The sequence below is a fragment of the Ovis canadensis genome, chromosome 2 (assembly GCF_042477335.2).
Source record: "Ovis canadensis isolate MfBH-ARS-UI-01 breed Bighorn chromosome 2, ARS-UI_OviCan_v2, whole genome shotgun sequence".
Lineage (NCBI taxonomy): Eukaryota > Metazoa > Chordata > Mammalia > Artiodactyla > Bovidae > Ovis > Ovis canadensis.
The window spans coordinates 88,471,482-88,487,339 of record NC_091246.1 but is presented as its reverse complement, the minus strand read 5'-3'; the positions used below and the strand labels follow the sequence as shown (position 1 = coordinate 88,487,339).

The following is a 15,858-nucleotide window of genomic DNA, read 5'->3' as shown; positions in this document are numbered from 1 at the left end:
CCAGTAAGCAGCTTCTTGCTCATGCTCAGCTCAGGAGAGTTTCATTAGGTTTGATCTTGCATAAGTTAGCTTTTGTTGTATAACATCCCAAAACTTAGTGACTTAAAACAACAAGTATTCTTTTAGCCCATAATCCTCCGAGTTGGCGACGCCGCTGAGGCTCGGCCTGACAGTTCTACTGCTCACTTACACAGCTGGAGGCTGGTATGTCAGCTGGAACACCTTGCTTCTGTTCCGCATGGTCTTCTGTCCTTGAGCAGTCTAGCCTGGGCTTATGCACATGACGGCTAAGTTCCAAGAGCAGTGAGAATGAAAGCCACAAAGCCGCAAAGATCTAGTTTAGCGTCTGCATGCTGTCATTTCTACCACATGCTCTTGGTCAGAGCAAGGCCTAAGGCCAGCCCAGATTCAAAGGCTTGGGAAACAGACCTCATCTCTCCATGGGAGGAATTGTAATGTGATGTGGCCATTTTTTTTCAGTCTGCCACTGTCCTCATGTCCTGCCACAGGGCCCCTTGAAAAATTACCCAAGGAGAGAAAAGACACTTGCTGCTCCTCAGAGCCTGGTAGCTCTGCCTCCTGAGTTGTTTTTGACTTACCCATGGAGATGAACATCCCAAACCTTGACAATAGTTACAATGAAAACAGGATTTTTTTTAATGTATACACATCTAGTTTCAGAGTAAATTGTACCCCTACTTGTTTTTATTTCCACTTCATTTATATGCAAATTGTATGACAGTGTTTGCTGAATTATGCATACTTTCAGCTCAGATAATTAGTGTGGGTTTCACATTTAGTTTTCTTAAATTAGTGGCTTTGTTTTAAAAGTCCAGGAACTGAACTGCAACCTTAATGTCTTTGATGAAAATTGAAAATAATAAAGGAAACAAAGACCCCCCCAAAGTTACATTTTCTCATGGCCTAGGATGGGTGTTCTTCCAAAACAGGAATGCATGAGATATCAAAACATGACCCATCAGATCTAGGAAGGTACTTAGAACTCACCCAGGATTTTGCAGTTTCTGTCATGCATTAGTCCATTCACCAAGTATTTATTATGTGTCTGCTATGAACCAAGGATGGTTCTAGCAAGGATGGAGTGATTGAGACCCTGAGAGTTTGAGTGACCTGTCCAAGCAAGACCAGCTAATAAGAAGCAAAGCCAAGACTCTAGGCCAGATGTCTGTGATCATTTTCACCTCCCTGAGTTTCAGTTTTTTCATCTCTTAAAAATCAAATTGAGGTTAATATTGTCTAATAACAACTCCCAGTACTATCTGAGCACTTGTTCCATGCACAGAGTTTGCTAGACATTTCATGTGCATGAAATCCTCAGTACAACTAGATATTGTTATTCCCCTCATTTTACAGAAACCGAGACATAGAGAGATGAAATAATTTGTCTCAGGGCACATTGCTGGTAATTGATGAGCAAGGATTACTACTGGTCATAGTGATCCAGAGACCATACTTTCAATCTTTAACAGGATTGCTTTGAAGAACTTTGTTAAACATGTATGCCCCAGAACCTTGCACAGAGGAGATGCTCGGAGAATATTTTTTTAATTTAAATAAGTAGATGGCCAATTTGTGCCACCAGCTAATGTCCAGCAATGTTTTCTAAGCCAAGAAAGTATCATTCTGATGTACTAAAAACTTCTAATGAGAACATTAGCTATCAATTATACAAGTAAACCATTACATTGGGAACAAAATGGACACATGTGCCAGCCAGCACATGGACACAATTTGCTTTCTGCTAATTGGTGTGAGGCCCATCCCAGCAGATGTCAGAATAAGCCACCATTACTAACCATAAATTGACACATCAGACCTTGGCTTGGAGCTCTTTCTTCCTTGCAATGAGTGTTAAGTGTTAGTGTCCAACTCTGTGTGACCCTGTGGACTGCAGCCCGCCAGGCATCTCTGCCCAAGGGATTCTCCAGGCAAGAACACTGGAGTGGGTTTCCATTCCCTTCTCCAGGGGATCTTCCCAACCCAGGGATCGAACCCAGGTCTCCAGCATTGTAGGCAGATTCTTTTACCTACTGAGCCACCAGGGAAGCCTTCCAATGAGACTGGTAACTAAATAACTGTACAGGTTCTACTGGGCAGTGAGAACTGGAATGAGACCATAGAGTCCAAAGAAGGGGACTAATCCAGAAAGAAATGAAAGAAGGAATTACCTGGGCTGTGAAATTGGAAATGATAAGGTACTTTGATGGTCCAGAAACACTTAACCAAACTGCTGATGCATGAAAAGTTGATGCTTCCAAAGAAAGAACTGTATGGGAGGCTGGGTGAGGCAGATGGTCGTACAGCTGGAATGCTAGTCTGTATTTCCCTGATGTTCTTTATTTTCTGACATTCAGAGCACAAGCTAGTATTATGATGATAATGATCATTAAGTGTCTAAAGCTGGGTATATTTTCAGCATTATTGGCCCTGTCTTTTCTTCAGGAATGAGTATAACCTGGATTCCTAACATCTAAGAATATGTGCTATATAGAGTCAGACAGACCTAGATTTAAATTTCATGTCTAGTTCAAGATCTAGGTACAGAGTAGGTGCCCAGACTTTTCCTAACCCTAGTTAGGGATGAAGACCTGAAATTTTACAAAGAAAAATTATTTTTAATTTTTTTTTCAATGAGCCCCTAATCCAACACTAGGTACATTTATACGTCCAATAATTACTAGTTAGCTTCTTGATTAAGACTTGTAAAAGATGATGCTGTGAAAGTGCTGCATTCAATATGCCAGCAAATTTGGAAAACTCAGCAGTGGCCACAGGCCTGGAAAAGGTCAGTTTTTATTCCAATCCCAAAGAAAGGCAATGCCAAAGAATGCTCAGACTACTGCACAATTGCACTCATCTCACATGCTGGTAAAGTAATGCTTAAAATTCTCCAAGCCAGGCTTCAGCAATATGTGAACCATGTACTTCCAGATGTGCAAGCTGGCTTTAGAAAAGGCAGAGGAACCAGAAATCAAACTACCAGCATCTGCTGGATCATCGAAAAAGCAAGGAATTCCAGAAAAACATCTCTTTCTGCTTTATTGACTATACCAAAGCCTTTGACTGTGGATCACAATAAACTGTGGAAAATTCTGAAAGAGATGGGAATACCAGACCACCTGATCTGCCTCTTGAGAAACCTGTATGCAGGTCAGGAAGCAACAGTTAGAACTGGACATGGAACAACAGACTGGTTCCAAATAGGAAAAGGAGTATGTCAAGGCTGTATATTGTCACCCTGCTTATTTAACTTATATGCAGAGTACATCATGAGAAACGCTGGGCTGGATGAAGCACAAGCTGGAATCAAGATTGCCGGGAGAACTATCGATAACCTCAGATATGCAGATGACACCACCCTTATGGCAGAAAAGTGAAGAAGAACTAAAGAACCTCTTGATGAAAGTGAAAGAGGAGAGTGAAAAAGTTGGCATAAAGCTTAATATTCAGAAGACTAAGATCATGGCATCTGGTCCCATCACTTCATGGCAAATAGATGGGGAAACAGTGGCTGACTTTATTTTGGGGGGGCTCCAAAATCACTGCAGATGGTGATTGCAGCCATGAAATTAAGACGCTTACTCCTTGGAAGGAAAGTTATGACCAACCTAGACAGCATATTAAAACTGAGACATAACTTTGTCAACAAAAGTCCATCTAGTCAAGGCTATGGTTTTTCCAGTGGTCATGTATAGATGTGAGAGTTGGACTATAAAGATTTATAAAGCTGAGTGCTTTATAAATAAAGAATTGATACTTTTGAACTGTGGTGTTGGAGAAGATTTTTGAGAGTCCCTTGGGACTGCAAGGAGCTCCAACCAGTCCATCCTAAAGGAGATCAGTCCTGGATGTTCATTGAAGGACTGATGTTGAAGCTGAAACTCCAATACTTTGGCCACCTGATGCGAAGAGCTGCTCATTTGAAAAGACCCTGATGCTGGGAAAGATTGAGGGCAGGAGGAGAAGGGGACGACAGAGGATGAGGTGATTGGATGGCATCACTGACTCAACAGACATGAGTTTTGGTGAACTCCGTGAGTTGGCGATGGACAGGGAGGCCTGGCGTGCTGAGGTTCATGGGGTCGTGAAAAGTCAGATACAACTGAGCGACTGAACTGAGCTGAGATGAACTGAACTGAAGCATCAAGTTTTGTATTAGAGAGGTTTCCACTAATACATTGATTTGAACTTGGCTCCTTTAAATCTTTAATCCAATTATTTATTTTCTGCCTCTTGACCGAAAATGTTTTATGGTTCAGGGATATTTTTTGGATGAGAAATATGTTGAAATAATTTGATTCTGACTTGTGACACGATATCAATGAACAGATATGCAACTGTACAAAAACTTAAATAATAATAATATTTACATACTTAATATGTTAACTAACCTGGAAAGGGGACAGTCTATGAAATGAGGACTCTCCCAGGATATCCAGTCCATGTGCCATGTTACAAAGTGTGGAGATGATACTCCGTATCCTCCCAGGATGTTCAGAATCAAGCCAGAGACAGGCTGCTGCTCAAACCACACTTGTGGCCCCACATCACAAGAGGGGCCTTCTCTTCCCTGTGACACAGAGTGGCCGTGGGAGATGAAACGCTCATTACACCTGGGTCCTGAAACAGTGACTTGTGACCAGAGGAAAAGAATGGAGACTCTAATCAGCTAAATGCCTTGCATGGGAAAACTTGGCACTGGCGATTCCAAGGCTCAGAGAATCCCATCTCCAGCTGGAGCTGCACTCCTTGCTTTAAAGGAATTCGCTGTTTGGACTTTTATGGTGGTCCAGTGGCTAAGTCTGTGCTCCCAGTGCAGGAGGCCCAGGTTTGGTCCCTGGTCTGGGCTCAGATGATAAAGTATCCGCCTGCAATACAGGAGACCCAGGTTCAGTCCCTGGGTCAGGAAGATCCCCTGGAGAAGGGGAATGGCTACCCACTCCAGTATTCTTGCCTGGACAGAGAAGCCTGGCAGACTACAGTCCACAGGGTCACAAAGAGTCAAACACAGCTGAGCAACTAACAGGGAACAAAGAACCTACGTGCTACAACTAAAGATCCTGCGTGCCACAACTCAGACCCAGGGCAGCCAAATAAATAAATACATAAACACATTTCTTTAAAAAAGGAATCTGCTTTCAAAGTAACTGTCTCAACCTCCACTTTGAAAATTGATTACTTTTTTCCCATAACCCATTATATAGTACTCAGCTCCTCAGAAAGAGTCTGAGTCTGAAATGTGAAAATATTTCAGCCAAATGTTTCAGGGGAAACATTTAAGAATAAGGTTGTGGCTGCTTACTGGGGTCTGATGTTTTTCCCCAGTTGAATCAACCCCACTGGTCTTACAGACATCCATACTAACGAGTGGCCCAAGAAAAGCCACAGCCATTGAAAGAAAGAAAATGATTATTGTGAAATTTAACAGAACCGTGTAAATGATAATGAAAACATGTATTAAAAACTTGAAATTAGTAGAGAGAACACAAGCCTGTTTGGAGCGATAAAACTGCGTTCGTCATTATTGATATTCAAAAGATTACCGTATACAGGTTTATCTTTTGCTTTTAATGAAGCTCTCAAAAGCTGTGGCAGAAGTGTTCTGTGTGACTGCCCAAGGTCAGCCCTTCAGACAAGTGAGATAGCATTCATTCAAGTCAACTACATTCATTTCTCTGGGCAGAATCGGACGGTATTATCAAAGCAAAAACAAAGATTGTCTCTAAAAGTGGAAAGCTTTGAAATAAAAAGTGTTTGGCAATAATAAGTGACTCTCTAAGAATATTATGCTTTCTGAGCATGTTTTAAAGGATCCCAATCTGCAAAAAGAGCATCAGTAAGACACCACTACCATCCAATGCAAGGATGGATTTCCCTGTAGTGGGATCGATAAGAAACATTGCATTTTGCGTATCTGATTTGGGTTGACGTTTGAAAGAAATTTGAAAAGTGCTCATCCTGTAAGCCTGAGATTGCACGAAGCCTAGGGCTAAAAGCCCAATTCCGTAGTTGGACATTATGTAGTTAAAGGTAGAGAACAGGAAAGAAAACATTCCCAAGAGTGTCTACTCTGCGACTCCCGAAGCAGCAGCACGAGTGGGCATCTGCTCCTTGTGTGGCTCCAGTATCTGAGGGACTGGCCATCCTCAGGAACCTGTGTTAATTGTGGTGATAGCTTCTTCTCTGTGGCTTTTCCTCATAATTCGTGGGGCTGTAAAATGAGCCCATTTGTTTTTGAAACTATTGAGCGTTCTTGTTAAATGTAATGAATCCCATAGGCTTTCTGGCAGATGGATTATTATTAGGATACATGAGTCAAAGCAATAGAGACTGATTCTCATGAACTTGAAGAGGAGGTAGAAAAGGGAGCAGGAGAAGGAGGGGGGATGTGGAGTACCGAGGGGTTGAAGGCAAGGTTGAGAAGCCAAGCCTTGGGAAAGGGCAGGAACAGAGAGCATCTGAGCACCCAGCAGTAGGAACAGACCTCTGCAAAAGACTGCCTTCTCAGGTGGGATGAACTGAGAGTTGCATTAACACATATACATTACCATATGTAAAACAGATAGCTAGTGGGAAGCTGCTGTATAACACAGGGAGCTCAGCCCGGTGCTCTGTGACAACCTAGAGGGGTGGGATGGGGGAGAAGTTCAAGAGGGAGGAGATATATGCATACTGACAGCTGATTTATGTTGTTGTATGGCAGAAACCAACAACATTGTAACGCAGTACCATCCAATTAAAAATAAATTTAAAAAAAAAGACTTCCCATCTCAGCAGCCAGTTTTATGATGGCTTGGCTTCAACCAATTTCACATTCCCGAGAGAAATCTTAATGTCCCAGCTCGACCAAGGGTTACTGATGGGGCTTCCCCAGTGCCTCAGATGGTAAAGAATCTGCCTGCAATGCAGGAGACCTGGGTTCGATCCCTGGGTCGGGAAGGTCCCCTGGAGAAGGGAATGGCAATCCACTCCAGTATTCTTGCCTGGAGAATCCCCTAGACAGAGGAGCCTGGCAAGCTTCAGTCCATGGGGGTTGCAAAGAGTTGGAGATGACTGAGCAACTAACACTTTCACTTTTCACCAGGATGACAGATCACCTCGGTTAGTACTCACACTCTCCCCTCTTCCTGGTTCTCTTGCAGTCATCAAGGAAGTTTTTTCCCATCACGTTTTTCGGCTCCATCTCCTGGATCGCCGTCTTCTCTTACTTGATGGTCTGGTGGGCACATCAGGTAAGACCTTGAGAAGTACACACATCTGCCTGGCTTTTCTCTTGGTTGCCAGGTGGCTCATCAGTGTGTTTGCTTTCTGAAACTGGCACAACGGTATAGCAGCTGACATACATATTCCAGGACTAGAGGAATTTAGTCCACTTAACTTTCCCGCATCTCCTGGCCTTTCTCTGTAGGGTGGAATCAAGTTGGCATAGCCCCAGACAGCTGTGTGGAGGAAACGCAAGCCTGTCCACAACTTGCCCTCTGCAGCCTGAAACCAGGCCAGCCTGGGCCTGGAGGAATGTCAGGGTTTTGCCTAGCTCTGCGGCACTTCCTTTCACTTGGACACCCACTCACCTCACGTTCTCATCAAACTGGCTCTTAGGAAAAGACGTGGAGACAAAATGGTCTCTTCCTTGAGCCTGAATTTACAAAAAACGATGATGTATTTCACTTTTACTACTTCTAACTCAATACCAGTTGTAACGCCCATCACCAGAATAAACTCTCAGGAATTGTTTGTTGTAACACATGAAAGGAAAAATGAGATGCAAAGGTCTTGTGTTCAGTCTTTGGTTCTCAGAGGCACTAACAGTTACCATTATTGACTGCATGGGTACTACCTGAATATGGACAATTCACCTCCCTTTGTCCTTCTACATGGGTATAAATCCTGTGGGGGAGGTAATATTATTATCCGCAGTTTACAGATTAAAGAGTTAAGCTTACAGCTAATTAAAGTTGTTTACAAATAATCATAAGATACCACTTCACAACCATTAGGACAACTACAACCAAAAAGACAGACAATACCATTTATTGATGAGGGTGTGGAGAAACAGGATTGCATATATTTGTCAAAACTCACAAAACCATATGCTTTTTTTAAAAGGGTGAATTTTCCTGTATGGAAATTATACCTTAATTGTTTTTAGAAAGAACATATGGCATCACTAACAAAATCCACTGAAAATATTGGCTGATAAACCAAGCGTTATTCCTACAACGTATTTCATATTATTCCTATCACAGTTATTTGACTGACAATGACTTCAGATTACTCTTCCTCAATATTTCCAAAAATCACTAGCCCCGTGAAGACATTCTCTTTGCCCCCAAGTCATTATTTTCTACATTCACGGAGAGACGTTTGCTAACAATATCCAACAGAAATCACCGCAGAAGTTTCAATCCCTGGGTCGAGAAGATCCCCTGGAGAAAGAAACAGTAACCCACTCCAGTATTCTCGCCTGGGAAATCCCATGGACAGAGGAGCCTGGCGGGCTACAGTCCATGAGGTCGCAAAGAGTCGGACACGACTGAGTATACCTGTTAAAAAAAAGTTAAAAAGCTGTTTCTCAGCCTCCAGATTTCCAGGCTATGAATGTTTGCCATTTATAACATATATCATGGCCTTCCATAATAATTACATGTACAGATAAAGAAAAAAAAAAGTGATTTTTTTCACTTACTGGAATATATTGTGCCTAGATATTTTTCTTTAGCCTTCCTCAAAAATATCATCCTACAAGCTTCCATCTTTTTCTTTACTTTTTAATTATTATCTTAATTCCACAATCTTATTCTCTTTTCATTCTCTTGTAGAAAAATACAAGCACAATCCCTGGAACAATTACAAATATCAAAAAAAAAAAGCCCAGAAATATAGAATGCACAAAGAGAAGCCTTATTTGCCAATAATGAATGAGACATTTCTCTTTCTTTTCACCAAAGAAATGCTTTTCTCTTTCAAAACATCCAGACAGCTGATCAAATAGCAGATTCTGTTATAAGTCTGTAGCACTAATTCTATCATTTGCACCTTTGACCTGTAAAAGCTATAAATGATAGGAAGTGCACCATTTAGTGCTCAACTATTTGTTATGCACAGTTTTGCCAATAATAGCTGGTTCCCACTAGCTTAAAAGCATAGTTGGGAGCTGTTTTTATTTGACAGTCACACCGCCCCAGAGCCTAGGGAACTGAACTGGTATACCTGCCCTCGTGGTTCACTGCTCTCCATTAGCAAGTGACATCTACATGAGCTATATGTCAATTACGTCTCAATAAAACTGGAAGAAAAAGAAAGAAATTGAGGATCAAAGACATTGCCCAATTGGTCCAGTTAGCACTAAGTCAAGTACTTAATAAATGCCAGAGCCAGACCTTGGACCAAGGTCCTCTGATTTCCTAACTGTTGCTTTCTCCATAGCTGCCTTGCTGACTTACAATCCTATGTTACCAAACCCCAAAACATCCAAAATCAAGTTTTCTGTGGAAATGGTACAACCTAAAAATGTTTAAGAGTGGGTTATAGACAATAGGAGACGTTAAGGGAAAATGGGGACACTGGGTATCAATTCTTAATCTTCAATCATAAATTAAGGGGCACATTTGCTACATGATCTGGTGCCATTGTCAGGCACTGGCCCATGAGGCCAATGACCAATTGGCATTTATAACTCTGATCTTCTGCTTCCCCTGGCTGGTCTTGATAAAAAATCAAATAGAGGCTGCATTCTAGTCTTCTGTAGCTCTTTTTTCAGATTACCTGTTTAATCCTTGTGTGAACATTCCTGATCTCTTGGGTCTGAGTATCATTCAAATATAAATCTTTCTGTCAACGACTGTGGCTTATTCATTGCTATTATCTCCACACCCAGCACAGCACAGAGTAAGAATTCATTAAAAGGGAGCTGCATTGAAATGTTGGTGGTCTTGATGGTTTTGTGACTTCAAACACTCCTCTGTTTGCCCCTGTCATGGCTTTTAGGTTGGAGAGACAATTGGCATTAGTGAAGAGATCATGGGTCTGACTATCTTGGCCGCTGGGACTTCAATCCCTGACCTGATCACCAGCGTCATAGTGGCCCGGAAGGGACTTGGGGACATGGCCGTGTCCAGCTCTGTTGGAAGCAACATTTTTGACATCACCGTAGGGTGAGTCGAACTCATTATATAAAGGGTCACATCAGCTTCACCACTGTCTTTGTCTTCTTAGAAGCTTGTGAAGTCATGACCAGAGTCTCAGAGCCCAAAACCAACCAATACCAACAGAAAGAAAAGACTGATAGCATCATTCAGTTTCACCAACTCCATTTTTTATCTTCACAGAACTTCATGAAGAATAAGTTATCCTTGGACAGGGAGAAACACATACTTACATAGAGAGTAGGTGTTGTAGGAAATACTTTGAGAGAATTTCACCTAAGAAATGGCATTGGCTACATGTCATGAATATTCAACATTCATATGTGACTGAGATACTCTGGTAGTTTCACAGTATTTTTTTTCCCCATGTTCTAATTCGAATTAAAGTCCCGACCAGCCTCAGATGAGATTTGGAAAGCAGACTAAAACATAGGCCAGGAAAAAAACATCCCATCTCCTTCCTTGGGAAACACTGGCAGGTTTGGTGTTATCGTTTCTTTATCCATGCTGGTGAAGATATTCTAGGTTTTTTTGAAAGTCAGATAATGAGCTCTGTTTCTACAGTTAAGCAAGCTGAAATTCTCAATATGAATAATCTCTAAAGTGGATCTGACTGGGGAGAGAAGCTGTTATTTCTATCATTTCATTTAACATGTCCAAAGTAAAAGTAGTCTCAAAAGTAACCCCAAAAGGCAGTCCCCTGAGAAAATAAGACAGGATATTATCCTTGTGTTCCTAGAAGCACTGGCCTCTTGGCACTTGAGTTTGGAAGACCATTAAAAATGAATCTTTCTCATTGAACATCTTGTTCAACACTGTTCTCTTTTATCCTTTCCATTACCTAAAATATAGTTTTTTCATTCAGTGTCTACCACATATGCAGTACATACATTTTTGTCTATCTCAGCCACACATGAGGCGCGTTCGTCATCCCCACCTTTCAGGTAAGGAAACTGAAGGGCGCAGAGTTCACACAACGAGTAATGAGACAGCTGGGATTTGAGCAGTCTATGCTCTCAAACCCAGCACCATCTGAACATGAAACCCTTGCTCTGAGCTTCACTGTCTGTACCACCTTAGAGTTCACAGGGACCCTCTCCTACCACACTGTCTTCCTTTGCTGGCATCTCTCCCTCGAGACCCCTCACTGCTTGTCTGTCCGGAAAACTCCAGTTTACCCTTCCAGTGTCAACTCGCATCCTGGTTTTCTGATTCCTTTAAGCCTGGCCTGGAGGCTCGTGCTCCTGTAAGCACTCTGGGTATCTGTAGCTCACAGTCTTGTCAAGGTCATGTATATCAGTCTGTCTGCTAGACTGTGAACTGCCCAAGAACAAGAACTCCCCAAAACCTAATACAATGTCTAATGTATGGCAGTGGCTTGGCACATGTGTGTAGAATGGATGGATGGATGGATGGATGAGCGAATGAACGCCTGAAAAGGCATATTTTTAAAAAGAGGGACATCCCTGGTATAAACAGCATTTCTCAGTTCTACTGCCCACACATTTAAAGTAGTTTTCTTGGTCAATACCTTGTACAAATAGAAAGAAAATATTCTGTAGTATATAAAGAGAAAATCTTACATGGGAAAATTATGTGTTCTTTGAGATATATTTATCATGTTTTCGAAAAGTATTCTAGTGAATTACAAAATGCTCTTTGTTCATTGTTCTTAAATTATACATATGTTGTAACTTAAATGGAGGTTTAAAGAAAATCATCCCTAATCCTACTACCCCCAAACATTTAACTTTTGTGCATTTTTCTCTTACTATTTCACAAAGTTTTCTTAGTGAATAATCAGTTTTGCTCTGCTCGAGGGCTTTTATTTTTCCATTTTAAAACCATTTATGCCTAGCAAAGAATAGGCCTCTATGAGTAAAGTAGTAAGTCAGCCATTTTTCTAAGTTTTTTCATAGCTCTCATAATTAATATTCTACAGCTTCAAAATATTCCATCTTGTTGCTTTCAGTTTAACCATTACGCTTTAGTAGGACCTTTGTATTTTTTCAATTTTCTGATAGCATGAGTGTTTTATGAAACTTTATGAAACATCTCTTTTAATTATCATATTAGGGTAAAGTTTTAAAGAAATATTAATGGATCAAAGATTATAAATATTTCAATGGCTATTGATGTAGTATATTTTTCCAAAAGGTCTCTTCTAAGAGTTTATACCAATTTACAAAGTTATTAGCAATATAGAGTGTAACAGTTTCTCCATAATATTGGTAGCGTTTTCTTCTTGATACATACTCAAGGTAAAGGATTTAGAAATACACATAAAGCATAATACAAGCCAACATATAAGCATATATAAAACATAAATACAAACCAACACCTCTCTAATTCATTACTGAAGTTAAATTGCTATTTTTATGTGTATCCTTTTTATAGAATCATATCATGGGCGTTTGCCTGTACCATTTTAAGTTTATGATTTTAATAGCTATATAACATTACATTGACTTAACAGTTTGCTATTTAACTAACTGCCTATTATGTGAGATTAAGGCATCCCTGATGTTTCACTACTCAGAGTAACACTGGAATGATCATCTTTCTGAAAAAAGTTGCCTCTGCATTTTGAATTATTCCTTCTGCTTGATCCCTGACAACCGAACTGATAGGTCAAAAGTATTACAAATGTTGTATTTGCCCCAAAGGGTTCTTACCTATTTGTAGTTCTGTCAACCGCAACTTCACCAGAACTGGATGTGTGTGTGCGTGTCATTGTTGGTCTCTGTCTCCATTTAGAAAATAATAACTTGGCCATTTTCACTGCTAATTTCTGTATCCTTTCCAACATTTTATCGTCTCCTGTCACCCTGTACACACCCTCCGATTCATCTCTTTAGGGCTAAGGATAACACTTTAATCTTTGAAAGGAATCAAAAAAAAAATCATTTCAAATCAAATTCAGAAATCACCTGCAGCAGCCTTTGATCTTATTCAACCAGAAAACAAATTCTCTCTGCTCTCCCTCATTCGGTCAGGAAGTAAAGGTTTTTAAAGGTCACGTGACTTCCGTATATGATCGCCTGGGCCAACCGGGCGTGAGTCACAGTGAACCTAACAGGACACTGGTTTCCAATCAGGCCCCAAGCAGCTCGTGTTCCACCCTGTGCCTTCCTCAGCGTGTCTGACTACGCCCCGGCTTCCCTGCTTCTCCCCCACAGGCTCCCGCTGCCCTGGCTCCTCTACACGGTCATCCACAGGTTCCAGCCCGTGGCCGTCAGCAGCAACGGGCTCTTCTGCGCCATCGTCCTCCTCTTCATCATGCTGCTCTTCGTCATCCTCTCCATCGCCCTCTGCAAATGGCGGATGAACAAAGTGCTGGGCTTCATCATGTTCGGCCTCTACTTTGTGTTCCTGGTGGTCAGCGTCCTTCTGGAAGACAGAATCCTCGTGTGCCCTGTCTCCATCTAGCGGGAAAAGCCATATCTTGAGCCAGCAGCATGGACAGTCCCTCCCCGCTCTGGGTTGTAGGGTCTGTGACCTCCTGAGAAGAGGCAGCAGGCCCACAGCCCGGGGCTTTCTGAGCGTCCCTCCTTGGCGGATTTGAAGAGGGATGGATTCACGCAGGGCCAGCTCGTTTCATGGCGCTGCTCCCACCCTTGCCTCCTGCAGCAGCTCTATGCAAGTGACAAACAGATCCCCACATCTGGGGCTTCTCAGCCTGCATCGCTGACAGGTACTCCTTGCTGGTCAGAGGTATATTCGTCATAATGATGCAAACAATGACAAAGGTGATATATATACATATAAAATACACATACTATATATAGATGCACCTGAACACACCCCCGCCTGCTCCTGTACTGATACCTCTCCTTCCACACCTAGAGAGTAGTCTATAGCTGTATACAGACACAGAGAAAACATATATATATATATGAAGTCATATATATATATATAAATACAACTGCATCTTTTCAGGGACAGCTCTAGTATATTTCTAGTACCTATCTGAAGAGGGGCATCAACCTTCAGTCTGAGCTTTACCTCTTAAGTGCAAGAGGTGAGCTAAGAGAATCATTGCTGTGAACTTCAACCTACCTTGGACATATTGGGATTCTGCTTGGTATGACAGCTGTTTAAGGAATATATGTTGCAGGAGGTAGGGCTGGGTGGAAAGGGTCCATAGAGAACTTAATATGAGCCCTCCAAAACATTCCCACAAGCCAAACTGGGAAGACCATCTGCCCAGTCTAACTGAGGTACACTATCTGAAACCCACAGGGTTATTGGGACGTCTGGAGGTAAAACCCAGGTTGGGCGGATACTGGTTTGGGACAAGGGAGAGGTGACCAGGGTTGGGTTTGGGAGAGATTTGTTTGTTTTTTTTTATATAGTGCCCCAGCATGCAAGTAGAAAATATGATTGCAAACCAAATTAGTGCTCTTCTAGGACAGCAAAACTATATAAACTGAACCTATATTGTTCCAATGCATGTCCCATTATCATCCAAAGAAGGGGGCAGATTTAGCTGTAATTGTCATTCAGACGTATCTTGATGCTAAGGTGCTTGATGTATAATCAAAATGCCTGCCAAGAGAGCCTGGATATTCACTAAGAAATACCATCCAGTAGAGGTGCTCAGTGGAACTTGCTCCCTAATGGTGTGGTTCTTTAAAGCATCTTCCAGTGTGGTCATCAAGGGCTTCAATGGCTGAAGAAAGACATCACTCTTCCTCCAACCAGTAAAACTAGATTGACGGTGATCGATACTGCGTGGATTGAGGCAGCTTAGAGATGTTTGGCAAGGTGTTTGTTCACCAGGAAATGTTCTGGGTCCTCTGTCTAGTAGTTCCAGGACCAGGATTTGGTCTCTCCTGCCATGAGGGTCCCATCAGGGAGTCTTTCCAGCTTACAGAGTAACTGCAGACTATGCTTAACAGCTTCTTTACACTGGCTTCAGGCCAGTCACTCTGAAGTTCTGGTTTCCAGAGCATTCATGGGACATTTTCATTTCATTCATTCAGTACTCACAAGTTCTGTTTGACACTTTATATGATGTCTCAGGTCTATGGCAATAAAACTAACAGAGGAAGGTGAGGCAGACTGAATTAGTGAAAAATATGCAGTTTTCATTTCCCCAAACCTTGCATCCTTATAATCATTCGAAAGTAAATAGAAGACCCCCCTTGTCATGTAGCCCTTCTACATCTAAGTGGGCACACACCACGTCTGAGGCCTACTCCGTGTGACTTCCTCTCCCTAGTCTGTTGTGTCACTGCTGCTGCCATGATTTTGCTGTGAGTGCATCTCGCCTGACACAGGGAGGCAGGATGCAATGCTCACAGCCGAGTAAAGATCAAGTTCAAGTTCAGCATTCCTTCCACAAAACCTCAGCTCACCCTACACAGCACAGCAGCCACAGGCAGTGCCCACTGTTGCTCTTCCGAGTGGAGGCCCAATGGGGAAGCAAGAAGCCAAGATGGTGGCCCAAAAGGCCAGCTTCCCAGTCTCTCCAGCTTTGCAGAGTTGAGTGTTCAGTTGTGTGAGAGAGATCCAGGGCTCCCGCTTCAAGGGCAGCATTTTGTGCTGAGACAAGAATTTGTGCTGATTCCTTTGAAAGAGAAGGAACCAGTGAACATTGAGTTAGAAACTCTTGATGGCTTTCCCTGTGCATTACTTGAAGGGAGCAGAGTTGTTTGTTGTGTGAATGTACATTATTGACTGGTTTTTT

At 42.0% G+C, this 15,858-nt stretch overlaps 1 protein-coding gene across 1 annotated transcript in view; it reads left to right on the top strand.

Moving 5' to 3' along the window:
* Nucleotides 1-13,965, top strand: part of SLC24A2 (solute carrier family 24 member 2) — a 275,605-nt gene extending 261,640 nt beyond the window's left edge. Inside the window, exons 9-11 of the mRNA XM_069576650.2 lie at nucleotides 7,164-7,253; nucleotides 10,009-10,175; nucleotides 13,346-13,965. Of these exons, the coding sequence (XP_069432751.1) occupies nucleotides 7,164-7,253; nucleotides 10,009-10,175; nucleotides 13,346-13,595 (507 nt within the window). The 3' untranslated portion in view covers nucleotides 13,596-13,965. The remainder of the gene's footprint in view (nucleotides 1-7,163; nucleotides 7,254-10,008; nucleotides 10,176-13,345) is intronic.
* The last annotated feature ends 1,893 nt before the right edge of the window (nucleotides 13,966-15,858 follow it).